Source organism: Gallinula chloropus (assembly GCF_964237585.1).
Source record: "Gallinula chloropus genome assembly, chromosome: 1".
NCBI classification, from domain to species: domain Eukaryota; kingdom Metazoa; phylum Chordata; class Aves; order Gruiformes; family Rallidae; genus Gallinula; species Gallinula chloropus.
This window is the reverse complement of record NC_140085.1, coordinates 202,408,778-202,432,970: the sequence shown is the minus strand read 5'-3', so window position 1 is coordinate 202,432,970 and position 24,193 is coordinate 202,408,778. Positions and strand designations below refer to the sequence as shown.

The 24,193-nt window shown below is 37.5% G+C and overlaps 1 protein-coding gene across 2 annotated transcripts in view; it reads right to left on the bottom strand.

Moving 5' to 3' along the window:
- The window catches only part of CNTN5 (contactin 5), a gene marked incomplete at both ends in the record, with an annotated part of 341,700 nt that overhangs the window by 36,480 nt on the left and 281,027 nt on the right, over nt 1-24,193 (bottom strand). For both annotated transcript variants that reach the window (XM_084278561.1, XM_084278562.1), the window contains 2 exons: nt 152-310; nt 14,076-14,196. In XM_084278561.1, coding sequence (XP_084134687.1) covers nt 152-310; nt 14,076-14,196 — 280 coding nt within the window. The remainder of the gene's footprint in view (nt 1-151; nt 311-14,075; nt 14,197-24,193) is intronic.

Genomic DNA, 24,193 nt, shown 5'->3' with positions numbered 1-24,193 from the left:
GTGAAAGGAATGAAAAAAGAAAAAAAAATCAGTGCTTTTAATTTATTATTGTTCTCTTAAGAGTATCTGTTCCTGCAGTTGTCAGTGGTTATTATTGTGATGAGCAGGAGTTTTGAACAGTCTACTTGTGCTGTTTGAAAGTTTTTCTCACCTGTTTTTACGGTCTGCCAGCCAAGAGAAAATGGACTGCGTGCTTGCAGGTTGTAGAGGGAGATAGGGCTGTGATTGTCTGCCCCAGGACTCCAGGAGAGTGTTGCTGTGGTGTCTGTAATTTCCTCCACTATTACAACCCCTGGGGGACCAGGAGGACCTAGAAATAAAGTGGAATAATCAAACAGACCACACCATCATTGCGGATGAGTAACAGTAATACAGGAGATGCATTCTGTAGGGACTGAGTGGAGTTCAATGTCCATGAAAAACAAGGGTTAAAATGCACAGTACTTCATCACGGAGATACCTCATTTCCATGATTTCTGCTGGTAAATTGTGATTGTGTCTACTTTTTAAATGATGTGTGGGTGAGTATCAATTAACTTGTCAGAGTGACAGCAGAAGAACTAGAACTAGAAACAGATAAAAGGAAATCTCTCCATTATAATTGTTCTGTACCTAAAATTAAAGGAAAAAAAAGTGCAATGTTAAGAAGCATCCAGGCTAGACTGAGCAGTCATAATCACATCTTCTCTTTCTGTGAGACTTGTCATCAGGAAAGACAAATAGACAGGTGTATGTTTTTCTTGAAAAACAATAATACTAATGACAACTGAATCAAGAATACAGCATCCATCCTTTTTCTCAAATTCACTCATTCAGAACAAGTGCCTGGATTACCATCCTGCTGGAAGTTCCATTAACCATTCAAGTGAAAGCTATTAAAAACAAAGCCTGAACCCAAATATTTTGAGGACTGATAATTCCTATGGTTCGACTAAAAACAAACAAAAAACCCACAACAATTCCTCACTTGAGAAATGAAAGAATTACTCATTCTGACAAATGAGAATATGTTAATCACCATTTGCGTAGGCCATGTGACTGATTGTACAAGTGAAGTCTCTGGTTGCAAACATGACTTTGCAAAGAAAAATGTGACTGTAACATCTTACTCCTACCTTCAATGTTCTTTTTTTATTCTTCCTGATATTGATATTACTGGTGTTTGAAAATGTCCATGTGCACTTGCCAAACTAAACTAGAGGCAAGGTTCTCCTGGTTCAGGATGTTCCTCTGCAGTTTCTGTGACCAGGTGTTTAGGGGAAAATGTGCATCTCGGTCATAGGCAAATGCAGAATAAACATCTCTCTTGTGGTTTCTTAATCATAAAGCTTATTCAGGCCCTGGAGGACAGGACTTAATATTTCCGTAAAACATCGTATCTATATTAGTATCTATAGTTATTTATGAAAAATCTAGATTTTCTTGGAATCTAAGACCCTTCTGATTCTTTTCCATCCCCCTGTTTTTGGAGGCTGAATACTGTGTCGGCTCCTATGCAGACAGAGGACTGTGAAATCACAAATGCACTGCTGGACAATTCCTCCCAGTATGAAACCGGAGAAAGGGTGATAATGGAAGCAATTTATTAATATAGAGCAATTGCTGCTACAGTTTTGTGGGACCCCAATACTGTCTGAATGTACCATGTGCTGTAGTGGAGCAGGTCCTTTGGAAACCTCTGTTCCCATGATCTGTGGTGGGTGGTGTGGTTACACTTTGAACTGTCAGAGCTCAGTACCTGCAGATCAGGATGGCAAATACTTGTGTCTGGTGTCTCCATTTGAAGGGGCAATTGTAGCTGGGATTTCTGCATTACTGAGCTTGGCATTATGACATTTTAGTGCTATTTCATGCAATCAATTCTTGTGCTGGCTAGAATCCTTAGTCCGTGAGTAGAAACAAATGCATCTGAATATCAAAGGCTTTTTAAAAAGCACATTAACTGAAATATTTTTAGTGACTTGGATTTCTTGCCATTTGCAGCTGCAAACAGCTTTGTATTTCCTCTGATACGCTTTCAACAAAAGCATGTTTACATGAACTATGACAACAGTATGATCAGAATTTTGTAATCACTAGGCTCAATAGCTTCAGAGTGAAAGACACATTGAATCCTTTAAATGAGAAAGCAATTTATGCCATTCACTTGCCTGTGTTTGCTTGGCAATGATCTACCAGCAATTAAGTGACATTAAAATGTTGGAAATATGTGGCATTTAGAAATAATAGCAACAAAAAACCCACAAATGAATGTTTGAAATTCCAGGCATTCAATTCTGTCAATTCCAGGAATGGAAGTTTAGTATTATGGATGTACAATGGAAGATTGTCTCCACAACTCACTGCAGTCCTCTTCACAGGAGCCCAGGGTGCAGCTCTGGGCTGTAGGAAGAACAGGAATATCCAGCTCCATGAGCGGTGAGCAGCTTCAGTTCTGGGAGCATCTCTTCCTCCCTTGCTCTGCCTGCTCAGCAGGCATGACTTAGCTGTCTTTCATCAAGTCGCAGTGCTGTGATAACATGGTGCACCCCCTTAGACAGCCTGTTACTCTGGAGTCCAGTCTTCATTTGCAGTTGAAAGGTCTTGCTTTTCTTCCTGGGAGAAAACACTTCAGAAAGATGTGTCCTCTGCATTCCTGCCTTCCTGCCGAGTGTTCGCTTCTCTTTGATAAGAAGCACCAGGTCAGGCCTCCCTCTCAGAATAGCAAGTCCTGGGGCTAATTTAATAATAGGGTGGTCTTCAATCTCCACCATCTATTGTTTCAGGCTATCTGATGATTTAGGAAAATGCTAGTGAAATTTTTATTTGTAGCCATGAGGGAGAGTTTAAAGGAGAGCTGGGATCTTGATACAATCATATGCTTTTACCAGGTTGCAGCCTTAGGCCCAGAATTATATCATGGTCTCAAGCACAAACAAAATTAAAGGGAAATATTTTAGTTCTTCTGGTCTATGACAATATTTCTCCCATGCACACCAAAAGTTGTTAAAGAGTTCCTAGCCACTTTATTATAGGCAAAAGAACAAGCGTCTTGCTTCTATAAAAGTATGTAAAATATATTTATGCAGATGTCTCCTTCTAAATTCTCAATATATTTCGTTGTTGGAGTTCTCTCATGTTTTTTAAACCTTTTATATGCATTCCTAGTCATGACAATGTGTCATTATGCTTTCTGAGATGTGTGCTCTTACAGAGTCTGCAGGATGACTGCTAAAAAGCATTTCCATTTCCAACAGCAGGCATTCTTGAAAGCGGATTAATAAAGGACAAAAGCCTCAGTGATGACAAATGTATGACAGTTAGCCAAGACCTGAGTGCTATGCAGATGTCACTCATCTTTGCAGAAATCTCATTAAATTTTATGCTTGGATGTAATCATTCATGGTGTCAGCCCAATGGCTAATGCAGAGAAGCTTTTCTCCCAAGGGCTGTGTTATTGTTCAGGATCTCTAAAACAATTTCTTACTTGAGGATAGCCAATTGAGTAAAAAAATGCACGGTCTTCTCTGGAAACTACACAGAAAATGACTGGTCATAAATGCACTACAGTGCAGTTGACCTTCACAGAGAAGATATTTGAGGCTGCAACAGGCTCTTAGGTGGCTCTAGGAGCACTGGAAACCCAGCATCAAGGATATTAGTTTTCTTTCAGAGCAATTCTATAGATTGATACTTCATTTCAGGACGTGTGTGACTGCATTTTGGAAAACTTGTTTTATGTGGCTTTTTATAGTTGGAATGATCATCGTGAGAGGTCCTTTAGATTCCTTGCTGTGGTACAATGCTAATGTGAGAGTTCTTGAAAGACTATTAGCAATAATAGCCATAGGTATTCCATGAGGCAGTGTCCTTTCCCTCTATCCCAGAACGTGTACTCATTTACTCCACTGCGTCCTGGCCAGGATAATCCTTACTTTTACTGAATAATTAAGAAACCTGTTATGTAGCAGTTCATGAAAACAGATTTCTTCACCTGAAGATTTTGCTTTGCAAATTACATGGTGTACTGGCTTCTTATCAAGAAGATGAGAGGTCAAGAAAGAGGAAAAGAATGAATCAGTGGCTACAGAATGGTAAAAATGGTACTTGAGAAAACAGGAGCTTGGCTGTTTCTTGTGGTGTAAGTCCCTTTTGCTGTGTCCACATATGTCAGATTAAATGTTTGCACATGGTGGGGAACATGAGAATGGAAAGTGCAACCTATAGGATCTGTGTGTAGGGACAGTTGTGACTTGACACAAAACGTATGGACAGGGCTGGGAACAGGAACTGAAATTTCACCCTCGGAGGAAAAGCATGAGTAGCGTATGAATTGTACTGTGAATGACATAACTAGCAAATCCCAAACAGATTAAGAAACTGAGTTTCAGATGCGCCTTTTCATTGGCATGTCCTATTGAAGCAGGGGATGCAGGGGAAATCAGTCAGCCCCTTTTCAGTGGTCTGTGGGGATAGGACAAGGGGCAATGGCTGCAAGTTGGAACATAGGAAGTTCCGCACCAACATGCGGATGAACTTTTTCACAGTGGGGGTGACAGAGCCCTGGAATAGGGTGCCCAGGGAGGTGGTGGAGTCTCCTTCTCTGGAGATATTCAAGACCCATCTGGATGCCTATCTGAGTGATATGTCCTAGGGAGCTGCTTTGGCAGGGGGGTTGGACCTGATGATCTCTCGATGTCCCTTCCAACCCCTACAATTCTATGATTCTATGATTCTATGATTCTACTGACTGCCTTTAGCACTGCAGGGCATCCCTTGCCAGCTGCCCCAGTTCCGGTCCACACTGCCTCCTTCACTGTCTGCAATCAGAGTATGGGCATTAGCACTCCCAGAACTCCCAGTTTCTTTCAGGCACTGAATTTGTGAATATCACCATGTCTGATTTGTATTTGTGTACTTGTTTTTAGGCACTTTTTCAACTGAAGTTACAGACCGGAATTGAAATTTGTAAAAGGATTTCTTAGAGAGAAGAAAGGGTCTTTTTTAAACCAGTGAAAAAACTTTTTAAAGATATGAATCTCTCCCTTTCACACCATTGAAGATGTTATAACAAAGGTCCCGTTAAAAGATGAGATTGCTAGAAGTGTTTTGGTCTGAAATCTGTGGGTTAAAGGACTGATGCTCCAACAACAATAATGTACTATTTTCTAACACTGTAACTGTTTCAGCTACACTGACATACTGAAAAGAGCCAAAGCCCAGGTCTGAACTCTAGGACTGGGCCTATGTGCTATTATGTTGCCAGGCAGTCCCTATTGTAATTTCAGGCCAGTGCAGTTACGACTTTCACAGCCAAAGCCTTGACACAATTAATGGGTTACCATAGGCTGGGGCAGATCCCAACAGGCAGTTTGTCATGCCTATTCAGTTTTGAGATTAGAGGGGAACGGGGAGTGTAGCTGTGTGGATGGGAACTCTGGTGTACCCATTGGCCTTAGGGAGCAGTTTACTGTTATGGACATATTCTTTGAGTCCAATTAATGGAGTCTGTGCTTAGGGCATCTTCCCGGCCTTTGCTACAGCTCAAATGTAATTTCAAGGACCAGCAAGAATCTGCTGACCTTGTTTACGTTCCATTTAATAATATTGTGTCTGATGGCCTTTAAACCCAAGTGCTTGTCTTTAAGTTTTATTGGCAATATCACAACTGAAAGGAGCAGTGTGGTCAACCTAACCAGCAGTTCCTGCGTTATATTTGCTCCAGGTCAGTTGAGTTCAGAGGAAACATTACTTCTCCAAAAATATATCAGACAACAGCATTTCTTGCTTGGATTGGTGGTTTTGTTAGTCTACAAGATGAAAAGCTTTAACCTCTTTTTTATTTTTAGACCACAAAATGTGTACTCTTAAACCACAGTTTGTAGTCACAAAGACTCTCATCCCTTCACGCTACAGGATTGCTCTCTGCTCCATTTCAAGATCTTACAGATTCCAGGTAGCTGTTTGATCTTAAAGCTTATTTTACTTGCAGTAGACATGCACAGTGCATTTGGTTAGCTTTCCGTGCACAGTCTTACAATACATGTTATACCTTGTAGATGAAAGCTGCTTTTCATCTTATTTTTAAGGAATCTACCTTTCTTCAGTTTGTACTAATATTTGTATAGTTCTAAGGATTTTAATTAGTTTTGTATATGCTAATAACTTTCCTAGGCTGTACAGCACTGAGAGAATTAAGAAGACTGGACGTTATTTTTTTTCTTCCTCTAGGAAAGCACAATATCAATTGACATCCATAACAGTAGAAAACACATTTGGAGTAGTAAGAGCAAAAATAATAATAAAAGAAAACAGCAGTGAACAAACTATTACTAAAATACACAGATAAAATCTGGCATCTAAGTCTACTAGAATTCTTAAGTATAAACTGATAGTACTGGAAACAAAGTCAACTGTTTTAACCCTTAGAGAGCACAGATGTATTTGTCAGTGAACTGAGGCCAATAAAATTCTTATCTGTGAGTTTCTCCTAAAGCATAGTTTATAATATATGAAATATAAAAAATATTTTTATAAAAATATATAAAACATTTAAAGTAATATGTGTGCTGAAACATTCTTTTTACATGACCATTGATGAATTAAAGGAAACATGTAAAAATAATTTCTCTGTTTTTTATTTATTTGACCTCATTTTGTTGCAGAAGATGGTGCTTTTTGTTTGTTATCACCTCAAATTAAATATTGAGCAAATTTGCCTGGCCACTACATTACTGTAGTTTTCTTGCAAAGAGCTAAAGTTTTGGGTTTTTTTCTTTGCTGTGTTCTCCCAGACTTAGCTATTTTGTAGTGTCAACTTTGCTACAGATTACAGTTCACACTGTTTACACTGCAGAAAGTCAAACACTGAGTAAGTAGTTTTGGGACTAGGACCCTCTGCTTCTTTGCAAAACCAGAGATCCTAGGACAGGTACAGTAAGTTTTATAATTTGGAGATAAGCTGGCTGCTCCACAGACTGTTGTAAGGCAGTGTCTAATGCAGCATCTAACATCTGTCTTGAGTAGTTTGCAATTGATGCTATTTACCCTCTTCAGTATAACATATTGTAAACCTGCTTTGCAAGAGTAATTAACAGATAGGACTTAAATGATGCAATTTATTTTACAAGTTAAAGTTACTGAACCCAGTAATTTATTATGATAAAAATCTTTCATTTATCAAATAAATATTAAAATATTGGAGACTTGGTACCATTGATTAGGCACTGAAGTTTTCCCAAATAGAAAAAAATCCTTTAACTTCACAACTTTATATCCTTAACTCAGTCACAATGATCCTAAAAGAAATGTGATATAAGAAAGGTATTACTGTAAGAAAAAACTTACATTAGTGCTTTTAGTGTCACTATCATCAATATAGAGGTTTATATAGGAAAAATTGTGCATCATCCAGATACTTCAACTGAGCCAAACTCAGTGCTGTAACCACTTCCCTGGGGAAGCTCGTGTTGAGCCTGTTCCAGTGCTCAACCACCCTCTCAGTACAGAACCTCTTCCTAACATCCAACCTAAACCTCCCTTGTCACAGCTCCTGTCCTTCCCTCCGGTTTATCCCTGGTCACCAAAGAGAGGAGATCGGTGCCTGCCCCTTTGCTCCCCCTTGCAAGGAAGCCATAGACCACGACGAGGTCTTCCCTCAGCCTCCTCTTCCTCACACTGAATAAACCAAGGGACTTCAGTCTCTCCTCAAAAGTATTCCCCTCCAGATCCTTCCCCTCCCTTGTTACCCTCCTCTGGACACTCTCCAATAGTTTTATGTCCCTCTTGTACTGTGGCACCCAAAACTGCACCGCAGTCCTTGAGGTGAGGCTGCACCAGTGCAGTGTAGAGCAGGACAATCCCCTCCCTGACTGGCTGCAATGCCGTGCTTGATGCACCCCAGGGTATGGTTGTCCCTCCTGACTTGCAGATATTCTTTGTAATGAAAATGTTAAGGCACAGATTGCTTCAAATTTCTACAGCATAATGAGGAAATAGGAATATAATAAGGCCTTTTTGGAAGACAAGCTTTAAAAAGCAAATTAATTTACCAAGCAGGCATTGTCTTGAGGAAACCTGACACTTTGCTGGCTACAAGATCACCTGAGACATCTGTGAAATGCAAGTCTCCTGACTGGTACTTGGGTGTTTGGTAACCATGTTTGTGATCATATCATTAGTGTCAGAACATGACATGCATATTTTTCTTGTATTAAAGCCTTCTGCTTTGGTAATCACTTCTTTGTGAAAAATCAGTATAGACAGCTCGACTACTGCAGTGCCAATGATAGATGGAAAACCAGCCAAGCTGAAACATTCTGCTATTCTGCCTCTCTGCTACTTAATATTCACTGAAATTCGAAGATCTGAGTGGATAAATAAAGGCTGGTTGCCAGACAAAGCATGTGACATGGGATAACTCTTCTTGGATTGATGTCAAGAATGAGATTGACATTCATAAAAATCATAAATCACTTCTGCTTCTTAAATGGCTGATGACTTCGTGTGCTGGGGCAAACATTTGTTGACTGTTGCGAATATCTATATTCTCCTGTAAACATCCTTGTTTGCATGGCAAACAGCTGTTCTGCACATATTTTCCTTGGGTGAGCAAACAACAGAAGGCATAAATGAAGTGAAATCAGGCAATGACTTGGGTGTCAGGAATGTAAGTCCATAGCTGTGATTTTTGTTGTATTCATTCATTCCACTAAAACTATTACTTTGACCGCATGACATACATAATTCCTGTTATGGGATTCCTCTACAGTAGCACATTTGTGCAGGCCTACTGCCAGGATAGCTACCACCCTATGTGAAAAGCTGTTTTCTCTTCTGGATGTCCTTGAGCTGTATCAGCCTGCCCTATATGCAGCCTTCTGATGTTACAGGCTCTGATGACTGTCTTCCAGAAAATCTTGCAGCAGCATTTAAGGCTTTGCCCCTTTCTGCCTCATTCCTCCTCTGGAGGGCAAACCTGGTACAGAAGGCCCATGCCTGATACCCGAGTTTTCTCTTTCCCAACACACACTTGACTGTTGTTGACAATGTTACCCCTGAGGACTATGCTGATTTTTTTGGCTGCAGTCAACTCAATGAAAGAAGCAAATATTTGGGTTGCTGGAGATACCCTAAATTGTTCCCTACACAGTCAGTCAGTCTCTCATTTGTTTATCTTTTGACTTCTGTGCTCCTGGATGTTCTTCCCCAGAAAGGTTGAACACATCTTGATCAAACCAAATCTACTGCTGCAGGTATAGAATGCTCTTGAGAGAGACAAGTGTGATTTTGAGGCTGGGTCTGTGACAGTTAAAAAGAGATATACTATCCAATAGATAAGCATTGAAATTACTCATTTAAGTTGCTGGCATCACTTCTGTTTTAAATCAATCTTGGCCTTTGAGTGGTATTGTCTCTCTCATCCTCCCCATATTCAGGGATTAAAGGACATGTCTGGGTACTTCCACAGAATAAAGGTGTCTGTCTAGAGGGGATGATGGATCTTGGACAAATAAAAGATCATGACTTATTTTGTTATGTAACTAACAAGAGGAACAACTTGTGCTGATGAATTGCAAATAATTTTGCAGAACCATATTCTGGAGAAAGGAAATGCTTTTTTCCTGTAGTATCCTACCTGAATATGAACAGAGAATGTTTGGGGACTTGAAGGGTTGGAGTAGTAGTAGAGCACGGGACTCCTAATCCTAGGGTTGCAGGTTTGAGTCCCAGGTTGGGCACTGAAAAGAGGACAATTGTTGTCCTGGAGCAACAGCAGAAAAAGGGGAGTGATGTCAGATGGTGTGGAAAACAACCTGGGGCAACTCAGCTCACCTATTCTGGCTGTTTGGGAAGGTTAACTCTGGCCAGACCACAACCAGGACATTATGTCAGGACAGGATACTACTGAAAAACTTCTCATTCGCAACACATTCTGAGGTTAAAAATGCAGACACTTAAGCTGGAAAGCTAAGCTGATGTACTGCTTGATAGGTTCAACTGTAAGCAGAACATCTCTTTGTACTGAAATACACATTATTGGTAACATTAGAAAAAAACAACAGTAAGAGAAAATACATAACTTGCTCTGGAAAAAACAACATTATAAGGAGCAGCGAAATTATTTGGAATCACTAAAATCATAGAATCATAGAATCATGTTTGTTACTTAATAATCACATTTTCAAAACACTTAAACAGCCTTCAGGCTTTGTTTTGAGTAGTAGGTGCAGACAGGACTTAAATCTTGGTTTTGTCCAAGCATGATCTCGAATATCTTTTCATATATGGTTTGGAAATGTTCCTGAAAGAGATTCACTACACAGAAATGGTTATGGAAATCCCATTAGACATGCTGATTCACTGCAACTTACCTAAAATCAAGAACTGTGAGGTAGTGAATTTGAAAATGGTTTGAAGAAAATTTCACACACACACCAATATGCACATGTTCTCGCACCATTAATTAATTTCTTGTAAATAATTAGACTAAAAAGAATTGAAATTTACTTGTCACTATTCATTCTCTGTTCTTCAGGTTGTCTTTTACTTGTGACATTTTGGGAACTTAAATTCTCCAGTTTAATGTAGAGCAAAGAAGAGCAAGAGCAAATATAGTGACACAGTTAGTTCCCTGGCATATTTTCAAGGAATCTTCCAATAGAGCAAGTAACAAGAACAGATTCTAAAGAGATAAATATGGTTTAAGGATACTCCATGCTTTCTCCGCAATAAATGGTACCAAGACATTGCAATTGCTTGAAAATGCAGTTTGCTTCTCTTTCCTCCATCTGAAGAGACTGCAGCAAGGTATAGCTGTTATCCAAGACACATGTAATAACTTTGACTTAAAAATAATGTGCCAATTGAATTAATAATTCAGTATAGTCAGTTTGCTAATAGAAATAACTTTTATATTTAGGAGTATCTAAAGGGGTGAAAATTAGATATTTTTCATTTAATTTATTCTATATGTCAAATTTATATCCTGTAGAAATGGTGCAAGCAGAACAATTTTTTGAGTAAAAGTTACAATGACATGTTAAAAATACGAGATGAGCCTTGCTAATGATTGAAATGCTAGTGTATGCTGGTATGATATTATCAGCATTCAAGACTGGCATTTTCTGCAGAGGCAAAAGGAGAGAAAGGTCAGAACAAGGATGTGCTGGAATTCTGCTTATATCAGTACTTCTAAGAGTTCATAACAAAGCTTCTGCTATCTCAGTTTGTCCATGGGCTGTAACATTTTAAACACAAAGATGCTTTCTAATATGCATAAAATTAAATTATTTTACCTAGGAACTCAAGTGGAAATAAAGAATAATACAGCTTTTTATTTCAGACTTTACTGCATAGTGGCAATGGTTTTCCTCCATAGATGATGACTTCCCCTGTCAGATGGAATTCTTCAGAATTTATGGAAATATTTATTAAAACATTATTTCTGGCGGTGTCTTCTCCTAAGCAATGTCCGATATCTCCAAAAGCTAAACCTAAAGAAGTTTAAAAGGTGCTGCAATTTGGGATCATCAGACAGTGCCAAATTGCAGACCACTGAGTGCACTATAAACTGAGATAAGAGGAGAAAACAGAGTTAGAGACACTGAAATGAAAATGAAATGCCTGGAGACAGTATAGGGAGAGATAGATTAGATTCCCCTGAACAGTTCGGATTTTTGAAGTGCTGAATTCTATAACGAGTAATCGTTAACAACTTTGCAATGAATGTGCTTTAAACATTTTCTGCAATACAAAATAAAACCAGCCTACATTTTTGGGTGCAAGTGTTCTGGTTTCTGGCTAGAATAGAGTCAATTTTCACAAGAAGATGTCAGGAGACACAACCAGGACAGCTGACTCAAACTAGCCAAAGGCGTATTCCATACCATAGTGCATCATATTCAGCATATAAAAAAAAGAGTATTCCATACTGTATTTCATACTGTATGAGGTCATGTTCAGCATTAAAAGGGGCTGGCTGGGGAGGGGTGACATCTCCAGGACAGGCTGGGTATCTGATTGGGTGAGCAAATTGCATTGTTTATCACCCGCTTTCTCTAAGTCCTAGTGGTGTTCTTTCCCTCTCCCTTTGCTAGTCCCAGTAAACTGTCCTTATCCCAACCCACGGGTCTTACCTTTTTCTTCTAATTCTCCTCCTCCCCATACCACCGGGTGATAGAAATGAGCGAGTGGCCATGTGCTCAGCTACCCATTGGGTTAAAACCATGACAAAAAGCAATACTGACACCGTGGGATCTTACTGCCCTCATTTGCATAACTTTTACAAATATCTTAAGGAAAAAAACTACTTTGTCAAACCAACCATATCCTATAATTTAATGAATACTAAATTTTACATTGGGACGAAATCAGTAACAGTATAAAGCATTTTGTGAAAGTGATGCCAACATTTTTTACTGCATCCTATAATTACCCAATCATAGAAACAAGGAAAGGAGAACATTGAAAGCAAAGTATATTTGAATTTAAATTCCATTACAAAACAGTCATAAGTTTCACTTCATCAGCAAGGTGGCATAGTAATGAGACACCCACATACATACGTTATGATACTGCTTACAATGCCCTTTTTTTCATCTTAAGCCTCTTCTTCAGAAGTGTTTATTTTCTACATCAAATTCAATAAACTCATTTACGTAACCAGAATTCTTGAAAAAATAATTTTGTAGGCAGTTTGCAGCATCCTAGATAGCAGTAATCTAAGAGATTTTTGTCACTTAATAAGTTCAATGGCACTGAAGTTGAGATTGCCTTGCCTATCTATAGAGCCTCCAGCTCCTGTCTGAGCGAGGGAAAAGTAACATATGAGGTCTTGCGTAACCCACAAAGATGACTCAGATTTCATAAAGCAGCTAAAATGGCATTATATGTCTGTGTTGAGGCAACTGAAATACCACCATCTCAATAGTGCCATAGCTCATAGAAATCTGATGGTCCTCAAAGTGACTTTATGGAAATATTTAACAGCTACTTTCATCAAAATGTGAAGAGCCCTGTAGTCAGACAAAACCATTCTTTATCATTTAAAGTACGTATTTATCTTAAGAATGATGGATATGAACATTTCAAATGTAAAGAAGTGGTAGAATGTAGCAGAATAAGTATTTTTTAAAGGGATAATCTCTAAATAGCTTTGACTTTTCTTGGTTTTAATCTGTGGTTTTTTAAATAGTAATAAAATATCTACATTGATTTATTCTTTCAAAAATTGTATAATCCACACTGAGGTTGCCCACCTGTGCTACCTTGCAGGGATCCATCGATTCTGACATAGCTGATTCTTACATAAGTTGTAGTGCCAGTAAGTGGACTTCAGTCCTCCACTCCCATCACAGCTGACCACAAGCACGTGCACACGCACAGCAGTAGTGCACAATGTGGAAATACTCAGCTTAAGGAGATGCACATATGGTGCTAACCCACTGTTTCACTAGATACCTAGTGTCCTAAATAGGATCTGGGATCCTGCAGAACAATGACTCTGTGCATAATCAGGAAGGTGTAATGGCAGGTAAAGCAACTGAACAAGTTAAAGGCTGGGCCTAAAGGTGCAGTAAAAATTTAGTTGTCATAACACTATGTGAGGAAAACAAATCCCTGTCATATTAGAGGACTTTCGGTTCATTGTTATATCTATCGTTTTACAAAATGCTGCATGGTTCCTCCTCATATGGAGGGAATGAAGATTTCCAAACCATTACACCTGAGAGAATGGTTTGGCCATAAGATAAAATATAAAGCATCACATAAAAAAAGCACAGAAACGATCATACCTTTTGTACACAGGCCTGTGAATGCTAATGGCCTACGTTTGAACTAATCTGGAATACCTGTGGGGCTATTACCTCTTTTAAGACTGTACGCCCATTAAACAACTGTTTTCATTGCCATGCCTGTGGATCAGTTTATGGTGGAACTGCTTTCAAAGACAAAGTGGTTAATCACTAATGTTTTCAGTTGTATAAAATCTGAAGAACACTAGCACGGACACCTCTAGAGCCCACCTATTTAGACTCTCTGGTGCACTAGCTTGTGGTGATCATGTTTTCAGGTGGCACCGCCAGTCTACTCACCCCTAACAAGCAGCTCCGTCTCATCTGCCACGGTGTCCGCTGCAGTCTGAACCCTGCAACCATATCTCCCGGCGTGCATCAGAAGGATGTTCCTGATCATTAAATCTGCAGAGGATGCTTGCTGAAACAAGGATGATGTACAGGTTTAAAATTCAGTAAATCTTTGTTCAAGGTAGTTCATGAGGGCATTTTGTAGTGTGAGAAACTCATGAATGCAGCTTTCATCTTACATGTCCCCTAATACCCACTTTTGAGGATTACCAGAACACGGCATTTATACAATTATTAATAGGGATTAAAGAAGGGGATTTTTGGTTTTTAATAACTTTGACTTTGCTGAAAGCACACTTTGTATATTTGCATGCTGAAAGAAAATTATTACGAACTAGCACAAAGAAATTCATTAAGGAGATGAATGGAAATATTTTGGATACAATTATTGGCTTTACAAAAAAGTTGTCTTAGAAATGAAGGGTCCTTTCTTACTCTTCCCTGCAGCGCAGTGATATCTGGGATATGTATCCCTATTGTAATGAAATTAAGATAACTTCAAAGGGAATGTACATTGATATTTATTGACATAGAGGCAATTAATACTAAATATGATTAAGGAAGTCAGAACGGATACTAATTTTTACTGTTGAAAACTTGAAATTTGAAACGTGTCATCCCATTTATTTTTTGGCATTCTAGTCAACAGTATTTTCAATGCCCCAAAATTATAAGCAGAAAGTTTGAAAGTAGAACAGCCTTTTGGAGAATAAATGGCTTTTGCTAAGAATCTGTATAATTCCATAAATGCAAGCAAAAATAATAGATTTTGCACGTACAAAAGCATTCTTGTATGTAAAACTTACTGGAGTCAATAAAAGTTGCCTATCAGATTTAGTGAGCCCAAGTCCATAGATATTGTTGATTTAATATAGTTGCTACTCAGGGAAAGAACAAGTAAGTGAGCACATTTTGTAGCAATTGCAGGTTACTTTCTTAACTTTGTGTCCTAAAAATGCTTGTAACTTTTTGATTTAATGTAAGCACCAAAATTTTAGCAAATTGCTATAACTATTTTTGTTCGTTTGAAAGCATTTTATTCTCATAGGTGTCAAATGGAAATAATTTCAACATATCATCCCAACGTAGAAAAAAAATCCTGCAAATATCTCTAAATGTCCTTATCTTTCCTATTTTGTACAGTATGTGAACCTAACATTAAATTTTTGAATATTAATATAAAGTTTGTATAACTTCATATTAGATAATGCATATGATTAATATTTTGGGTAGAATTTTGTGATATAAAATTATTACATTTAGGCAATCTATAATCTATCATGCATAATTTTAATAATTGGGCAATCAATGATACATAGTTTAACAAGAATATATATTTGTAGAAGTAAGAATACATAATTTATAATAGGTTATATTGTATCATTATATAAACCATTATTGTATTATTCTACAATTCAATATTATATTATCAGTGGTTTTATAGTACTATGTATGTATGAAGATATATTATATAATGATATGTTTTATACAAGAATATATTATTATATGATATTATGTAATAAGTGTAATACAATATGTGTATATCATATAAGATGCTTGTTATATTGTTATATTTACCATTTATCATATATAATATGTCATAATATATAATAGATAATATACCATATATATCATCTGATACAAGGTAAATTACATATTATTGAGTTGATAGCTCTATAGATAATATAAGTATTTATATCCTTGGTGTTCCACTTTAAGAAACATTTATAGAGTATAGGCATTTCATTTTTCAAATTTTATTTACTTTGTTAACCAAGAAAAGATTCACAGTCTTTTCATAAAGGACATTTCCTCTGTCATACTATTCCTGTGCAGTGGTTTTAATTTGAGTAATTTTGATCCTGAATGACTAGAATGATATCCTACATTCAAACTAAAGTCTTGGAAATATGTCACTAACTATCTAGATTTGAATTTACCTGTTTTTTTTGCATATGCTTATTCTGTCCTTATGTAGTTGCTCTCAGGTCTCTGTTCTCAACCATTTGCAAGTTACGAACTCCCACTTTACTACCAGTTTTGTACCATACAATTGTCATTTGCATACTTTTATCTCCTATGCCAAGGTCATAAAAGACAAGATGAAATTGGATTGGTTCCAAGATCCAATCTCATAATTTTTTTTCTTTCTAGGCAGAAGAATTCCTTTTCAGAACATCTTGGCACACTTTCTTCAGACAATCTTTCCCTCATTTGTGTTTTTGGAACTGAACTTGTCATAATATTCCATGTAGCATCAAGCCAAAAATCTTCACAGAAGCATACTCTTGTAAAAAGAAGGAAAAGAGGGGGGGACATCAAGGCAACCAGTGAGACCACACTGAATGTGGACATGATTGGTAGCTTAATAACCCTGTATGTCAAAGAGCATGAATACAATGATTGTGTTTTGCCTTCTGAAGTGGCCTCTTTAATGATCATAGAATCATAGACTCACAGACTGGTTTGGGTTTGAAGGGACCTTAGAAATCATCTAATTCCAATCACACTGCCATGGGCAGGGACACATCCCACTAGACCAAGTTGCCAAAAGCCCCATCCAAGCCGGTCTTGAACATTGCCAGGGAGCCACAGCCATACCTTCTCAAGGCAACTTGTTCCAGTCTCTCCACCCTCAAAGTGAAAGACTTCTTCCTTATAACTGGTCTAGTCTAAATCTACCTTCTTCCAGTTTACAGTCATTATCTCTTGTCCTATCAATACATGCCCTTGTAAAAAGTCCCTCCCCAGCTTTCCTATAGGCCCCTTCAGGTACTGGAAGGCTGCTGTAAGGTCTCCCTGGAGGCTTTTCTTCTCCAGGCTGAACAAGCCCAACTGTCTAAGCCTGTCCTCATAGGGAAGGTGCTCCTTCTGATCATCTTCGTGGCCCTCCTCTGGACCCACTCCAACAGCTCCATATCCTTCTTATGTTGCTGTCTTTCCTTGATGTTGCTGGACAGAAGATACTCAGACCAGTTAGGCCGTTATGTAATTCCTATATGCCTGCTCAGGCATATCAGAAATCACAGTGGTGAAAGATTATCTGAGTACTCTGCACTTCTAAAAGCAGAATAAAAACACATACTCCTACCAGGAGTCAACTTCAGGATATATTTTTTTTAAGTTATCTCACATATCAGCATTTGCTACTATTGAAACATGTTGTTCAAGATGATTAGTGACTATAGTAGAAAGCCTTAGTCATTAGAAGGATAAAATAGAAATCAGCCCACATTTGTCCTCTCTTGACTGTCATTTACGTTTAATGTGTGTTTTGTTGTTAAGTGGGAGGAAAAACATAATGGATAGTAACTGTCTGGCTTCATTGCTCAGGAGCTGTTAAAAATCTTGTCTCATTCTAATTTCCAGAGGGTTCATGACTGTTTGAATTCTAATATTCTTATCAGGAAAAATATCTGTATTTCATCTGCACGCATGTGTAACTGGGCAGACAAGGAGCAATTGGAAGAATCATTGCTCTGAGAGGAGAGCAGTGCAGTACAACAGACCCCCATGAAACACTCTACATTTATTATAGCATAACAGAATGTGCAGCCAGCATTGCTTGGGATGAGAGGGTAGAAAGAAATTAAACTCACTGTGTTTAATACAGATGGATATATTGTCAAGACATTAGATTCGCAATCATGGCAAGTAATGAGATATTTTATCTTCCATTTAGTTAAGTAGGAGATATGTTGGACCAGCACCTCTAAAATATATATTATTTGCTGTTCAGTGGTATTTATAAAGTGGTCTTTATGAATTTTACACACCCTTCTAAGTCTTGGAAGTTGGATTACTTTTTTGATAAGTTTACCCTATAATGAGTTGTTCAAGGCCACAAACAGGGCCCAGAGGCAGTTTCAAACTGATCTGCCAGCCTTCCAAACTGTAAGACAGTTTCTGCACCATGTCATTGCAGCTGCTCTTTAACTTTGAGCAATTACAATGCAGTTTAAAAAAATTGCTAAGCATGAATGCAGCAGAGACTCCATTAAGAAAAATTCTTAAGATCAGAAACTTTGTCTTCTGCTTTTGGTTTTCTCTCAATGGAAAAAGGCATAATGCCTCAGCAAAAGCAGCGACATACACTTCCCTCTAGGGAGCACAAAAACTGGATGACATGTATGCAAACAGTGTGGAAAGAACTCTCATCTGGACTAACATGAGTTAGAACAACCTGGTGCATCAGCAACCATGTAGTTTCAGTATTATTCAAAGCTGAAATTAGTGATATTTAAATATCTATATCTACATCCAAATTTCAACTTTATTAAGTGTACATTTTTAAAAGCTGCTCTTTATTCCACTAATTTTATGCTTTTCTATGTCGTGGCATATCTTCCAATAAGTGCATTATTTCAAAGAAGCATTTTTTTATTAGAAAAAACTTTAAATTGCTTGGTGCTCTGAATATCATACCTACTCATGTAGTCAAGTAGCAAAAGTATTTATATTTGTTCAGCATAAAGTTCTACTGTATGGAATATATCTTATACTTTACCAAAGCTAATGCTTAAAATCACCCAACCCAACTCAACCCAACCTCGCTCAAACTAAATAGGTTTAGCAACAAACTTCTAATGATTTTAAGGAACGCTAAATGTAAGCTTGAAGTCCAACATCAGCTGTGGACCTACTGTAACACTGAGCACACTCCTAGTATTCATTAAGTAGCAAATAAATAATAATACAGCTATTAATGCTCTTTGTCATGACTGATGGTTGTCTCTAGAACAATAATTTATTGTATAATTTATTGTCAGGTTCTGGGTGGTTTCAGTTCTGAGTGCTGTGTCAAGGTGGTGTTGTCTCCACTTCAGCATGGCCTGTTACCTCAGATCATTTGGTGTGACCCAAGTATCTAATTAGCCTTAACTGTAAGGTATTGATTGAAGTAATTTTTGACAAGAATTGGTGCCACCTATACATATAATTTGCTTTCGATGTTGAGATACTTCCCAAACTCCAAAAGGCTCCATGGAGTATGTAATGCGCATACTTTGCTCCCTCAGAATCTCCCTGCTGGATTTGCCTTTCGCTGCCATTGCCCTAATGTTGATGATTTGCAGAAGAAATTAAAAGAAACAAACAAAAAAAAAAACCCAGCTTGCAGAGAACTTAGTATTGGTGAATTAATACATTTTCAGCCAGGGTTTTTTCCTTTCCATTTCATAAATACTAAGAGGTTGTGAGTTGCTTTGCAGTAAAGTAACTTTAACATATCGTTCTTCAAATAAAGAGAATTACACTTATTCTTCCTGTGAGAGCGAGTTTATCATCTTGAGCCAGTTGCTAGGAAACCTCCCCGTTAATCTGTCCATTCATTTGCCGGGGTTTTATCTCTAAATCAAGGTGGTTCATTCAGTACCCAACCTTTTCTTTTGAAGGCTTTGCACAAGAACAATCTATAATCTGCCTGCATTTGAAATGGAGCCCATAGTTGCCCTCTTCTAACATCTAGTAAGTGCATTGTTTTCTTCTCCCTAACTCTTCCATGGAAGAATTAAACATTGATTTGATTATTACACAGTTCATCACATATGTTGTAACTACTGAATCATATGTCAAAAATATATGAGACTCAGAAACCTTAAATCATTCTCTCATCATTATGTCAACCTTATCTTTCATTTCTAATGCTGCTCGTCTTCCGCATTGATAGTAATACTTCTACACTCCTCTTGGAAAAAGGGACAAAAAGGGAAGGAAGTTCAAACTGCTGGGTAGTCAATAGAGATGACGTGGCAACTCACAGCTCTCAGCTTCTGCGCTGAAAGGCCTGGGGTCTATAAAGGCTGCCTATTACTTTTATTGAGGATGTGGGTTGGGAATTCAATCTGGACACCATGCAGTGAAAATTGTCTCTTTTCTTGGGAAGAACATGTCTAAAAAGGTAGTGACACTATTATATCCGATCATGATTCAACAAAAGCTTAAATCAACAGGAAAAAAGAGTGAGCAAACACTGACTGCAGATGCTGGAGAACTTTTATGATGAAAGCCTAAGGGGGTGTTTGAGTAATTTCTTTTTTATGCCCACAGGGGTTTACTGAGGATTGGTGGCTGTCATCGGAATCTCTTGACAGTGAGAGGAAGATGCTTTCCCACAAAGTGGTTCCTATACAGAAGAATATGCTTGGGAGGTACAAAAAATAAAAAAGTACTCAAAGATTTTGTAATATCGCATTCTGTATAAACTCAGAACACTAAAATGACAGTTTACAATTGAATGGGATTGAGATCTGATCCTAAACAAGAATGACCTGGGTTATTAATTCTATTTTTTTCAGTTTAAATGTTTATTTAATTATATGAATCATTTTACAGATTATACACAGGTTAGGTGAATTCTTGTCTCATGTATTATTTGATCTAGCAAAATATCTCTAATGAATGAAATTCAGTCAGATTAAATTGAAAAAATATTTTACTGCTGAATCTTGATTGCTTGGCATATTTGATTTGCAATGGAGTTTATTTTTGGAAAATTTATTTGAAGCAAACTAATGATCTTACCGAATAACCTCATGGCAATGAGTACGTTTATACTATCAACAATAAGTGAAAAATAGCAATACAATATAGTTCTTTTAAATTATGCTGACAATTTATATGTGCATTATGATAGATTGTTGGCTTCAAGCCAACTTATGTTCATAATACATTTAGAACAATTTAAATGCCATTTTATTCAAATTCTCAGGTTTGAACACATCAAACACTTGACTGTTTACTGCTTATGATGTTTACAAATCACAAATATTTTATTCTGTTAAAAAGCATGAGATTTCTCTGTTGATATAGTGATAATGGAAAATTATTTTATGAGTTCTGTCTCTTAATCATATAAGCACATTTGGAACAAAGAAGATGAAATTGTTGTTATTGGTTTTGTTGTGATTAATGCTGTATTGTTGTATAATAATGGTAGGATAATAGTATTCAGGCTGATGCACGTTGACTGAATAATACCTGATAATATGCAAGTTTCATTTTCCTCATCTATAAGAAGTAAAAAGATGGTTTTTAAGGTTTTCAGGTTTGTGGATCCATAATAATAATCCAGGGGAGATGTGGACCCTTCCAGTGGCAGCATTTTTGAGGGGTTTGTGTAAACAAAGCAAGAATAACAAAAAACTGATGGTTGAGAGTAGATGCCAGAGAGTGTTGGGCTGTTAGGAGTAGATAGGGGGGGGTGAAAAAGTGCAGTTTGAATTGCTGAAAATGAATTTGATTTATTTTATTGAGAGGAGGCATAGGAAGAGAGGGAGTTAAATGAGTATCAGATGTCAGATAGAATGTTATGTACTTGGGCAGTTTTGTGAAGTCTAGGGGGCATGGAGGCCATGGAGCTATACATATGATTTGAGTAGAAGGGTGGCACTAGAGATGGATGAAGATGACAGAAATGAAAGCAGAACTGAGATGGGACACATGAGCCATTGTGAGAAGACACTAAAATGGGAAGCATGAAGAACCAACATGTAATTGGGAGTTCATTAGTGTGCTGCAAAAAGATTCTTGTGACAGTCTTGCATGAACTAATATTTATTAGCAGATGATGGCACATATCAACACTATTAAAGAAAGCTACTTAGGTGAAAAATAAAAAGAGGAATGAGGACAGAGAAAGAAGGTAAAAGGAAAATGGAGCACCCTTCTTGGTGGCCATCCAGAAAGAGTATTTTAATCTTAGAGGCTCTCTCCAGTCAGTGGCAATGAGGAAGATGATGATTAGTTTCTCCTTTCTTTTTTTTCCTAATGTTGTAATCTTTTCTTTGGGACCTACTCTAACTTCCTATATTTTGATTGGAACATGTTATTTAAGAGCAGTGATTGTTAAGCTTCTGATCCCATACATTGTTGGATAGTATTTATTAAATATTTAAATGACCATTATCTCCTTTTACTGCATGTTGTGGTTTGGTTTAGAAAACAAGCGACAAAGAATGGAGGCAGGGGGGTAGGGTATGTTTCAGCCCAGTGGGTCCTACTTCCAATGAGACCCCACAATAACAACACGATTGGGGTGCAAGGCCATAAGAACAAAGCCAGATCACCACTGTAAGAGCTGCAAGGGAGAAATTCTGCCAGGGATGCTCTGGAAAGCATTGCCATGGCAGAAAGGTTGCAGAGCTGCAAGTGAAAAACAAGCACAGACCTGCAAATGCATTAGGAAGTCTGAGGCAGTATCAATTGGGGTTCAAATAATTGTGCTGTTGTAACCCAGATTAACACTGTGCAGTTAAACAATCCATTAGCTGCAAGCAAAAGGGAGAAAGAATGGACTGTCATGAAATAACTTTTTATTCATCCCAAGTCTCTTCTCTTTAGAATGTTTCATGTAAACAAGGGAAGGTACAAAATACCATGATAAAATAAACCAGTGGAAAAATTATCTGACTGTGTTTCATGTCTTCTATATGACTTTTTTTTTTTTTTTTTTTTTAATAGTAGTTGGTATTCAGGAATGTTGAGAGACATATTTTTCCAAAATAGTCAGTTAAGTCCCTCCTCCAAAGAAAACTTAAATAGATAGGTTTCTTTTCTTTCCCTTCCTCTCTTTTCATAACCAAAGGTACAAGCACTTTGGCATATCAATTTCTGTACTAAGAAATATTACAGAATATTCTAAGAAATATTCAGTGTCCCACTCTAGTGCAGCATGCAGGTATGTCTATAAATTCAATCTGTTCACCAGGACTACAGATAACCTGGAAGAAACACATGATAAAGTGCATTATTAGACCATGGTCATATATGGTTTTCAGATTTTGGTTTGTAGTTACAATTCATAAAACACACATTTCAAAATATTTCAACAGCAATCCTTATTTCATTTTGTTCCCTTCCTTGTTTACAAGAAATTACTGTTTCCAAAAGATAAGATTAATTCTTTTTTCTTTTCATTTTGAAACTGCTTCAGATCACTCAAGTATTTAATTGCTGTAGTGTGACAAATGGGAAGAAACCTGGTAATGAGCATAGGGCTCAAATATCTGGAGATTTGGGTTGACAGTAATGGCTATGTTCAGCCTCTTCCATCAGCAGGAAAGTCTTGCAACAAACAGTGAAACAAATTGATAGCGATGAGGTTGATACAGCGGCATTACCCTGAACAGAAATTCCCTGTGCATAGAGCATGTATCTTCTATAAGACTTGACAATTTTTGCTGTTTCCCTCAGTGTGGGGAGGTGGGATGGTGTTAAATAAAACCCCTGTTTAATTAGCCTTGTTTGGTTTTATGTCCAATAAAGAGGAAAGGCGTTATTATTAACAGCCTGCTGTTTTAATTGATTTCATGCAGTGTAGAACTTAGTGCTGCCTATTGGTAAAATGCTTAGGAGATTTTAATCTTAAATTCTAAAATATGATTAAAGCACTACAACAAACTAAGGAAAGACTTGAAAATGAAACAAAACCTATAAAGTTATACTCTGTCTCACAGGTTCTAGGCTATCAGATTAAAGTCTACAGTGATAAACAGTAGCTAATGTGTTGTCCAGTTACCTATTGGCCTTTTTCTATGTGAAACAGTAGATTCTAATTCAATCCATGCGAACAAATGACCACCGTAAAATATAACATGACAAGCTGTGCTTATTGCTTCCCATGGTGGCAGTTTCAGCTCAGATCAAAGACCAAGAGGATATTGAGACTAAATCACTTTCCTGAGCCTGAAAGGTACTTGTGTGGGTCAAGGTGAAGGACACCAAGAGCAATGTTGCTGCTTACTGGTCTGTGGATAACCACAATAAATCATTTTGCTTGGCAGCCATAAAAGCAGTGCTGGCTTTCAAATACAGAGTTTGAATGATGATAGCTGGATGAAAATATACTCACAAAATCAGATGTCTTTTGTTAGAAAAAGGATACTTCCAGCACAAAACTCAAGTCAATGGGTATCTTAGAAAAGAAAATTCTGAATAGGCTTCTTGAACAGGACTTCCGGATTTGGCATAAAGGACAGAAATTCAGATACCCTAATAGAAGTAAGAAGATCTATATTTTCTGTGCTTAAGTACCCATCAGTGTTACTAGAAGGAAATTTTGGCAGCTT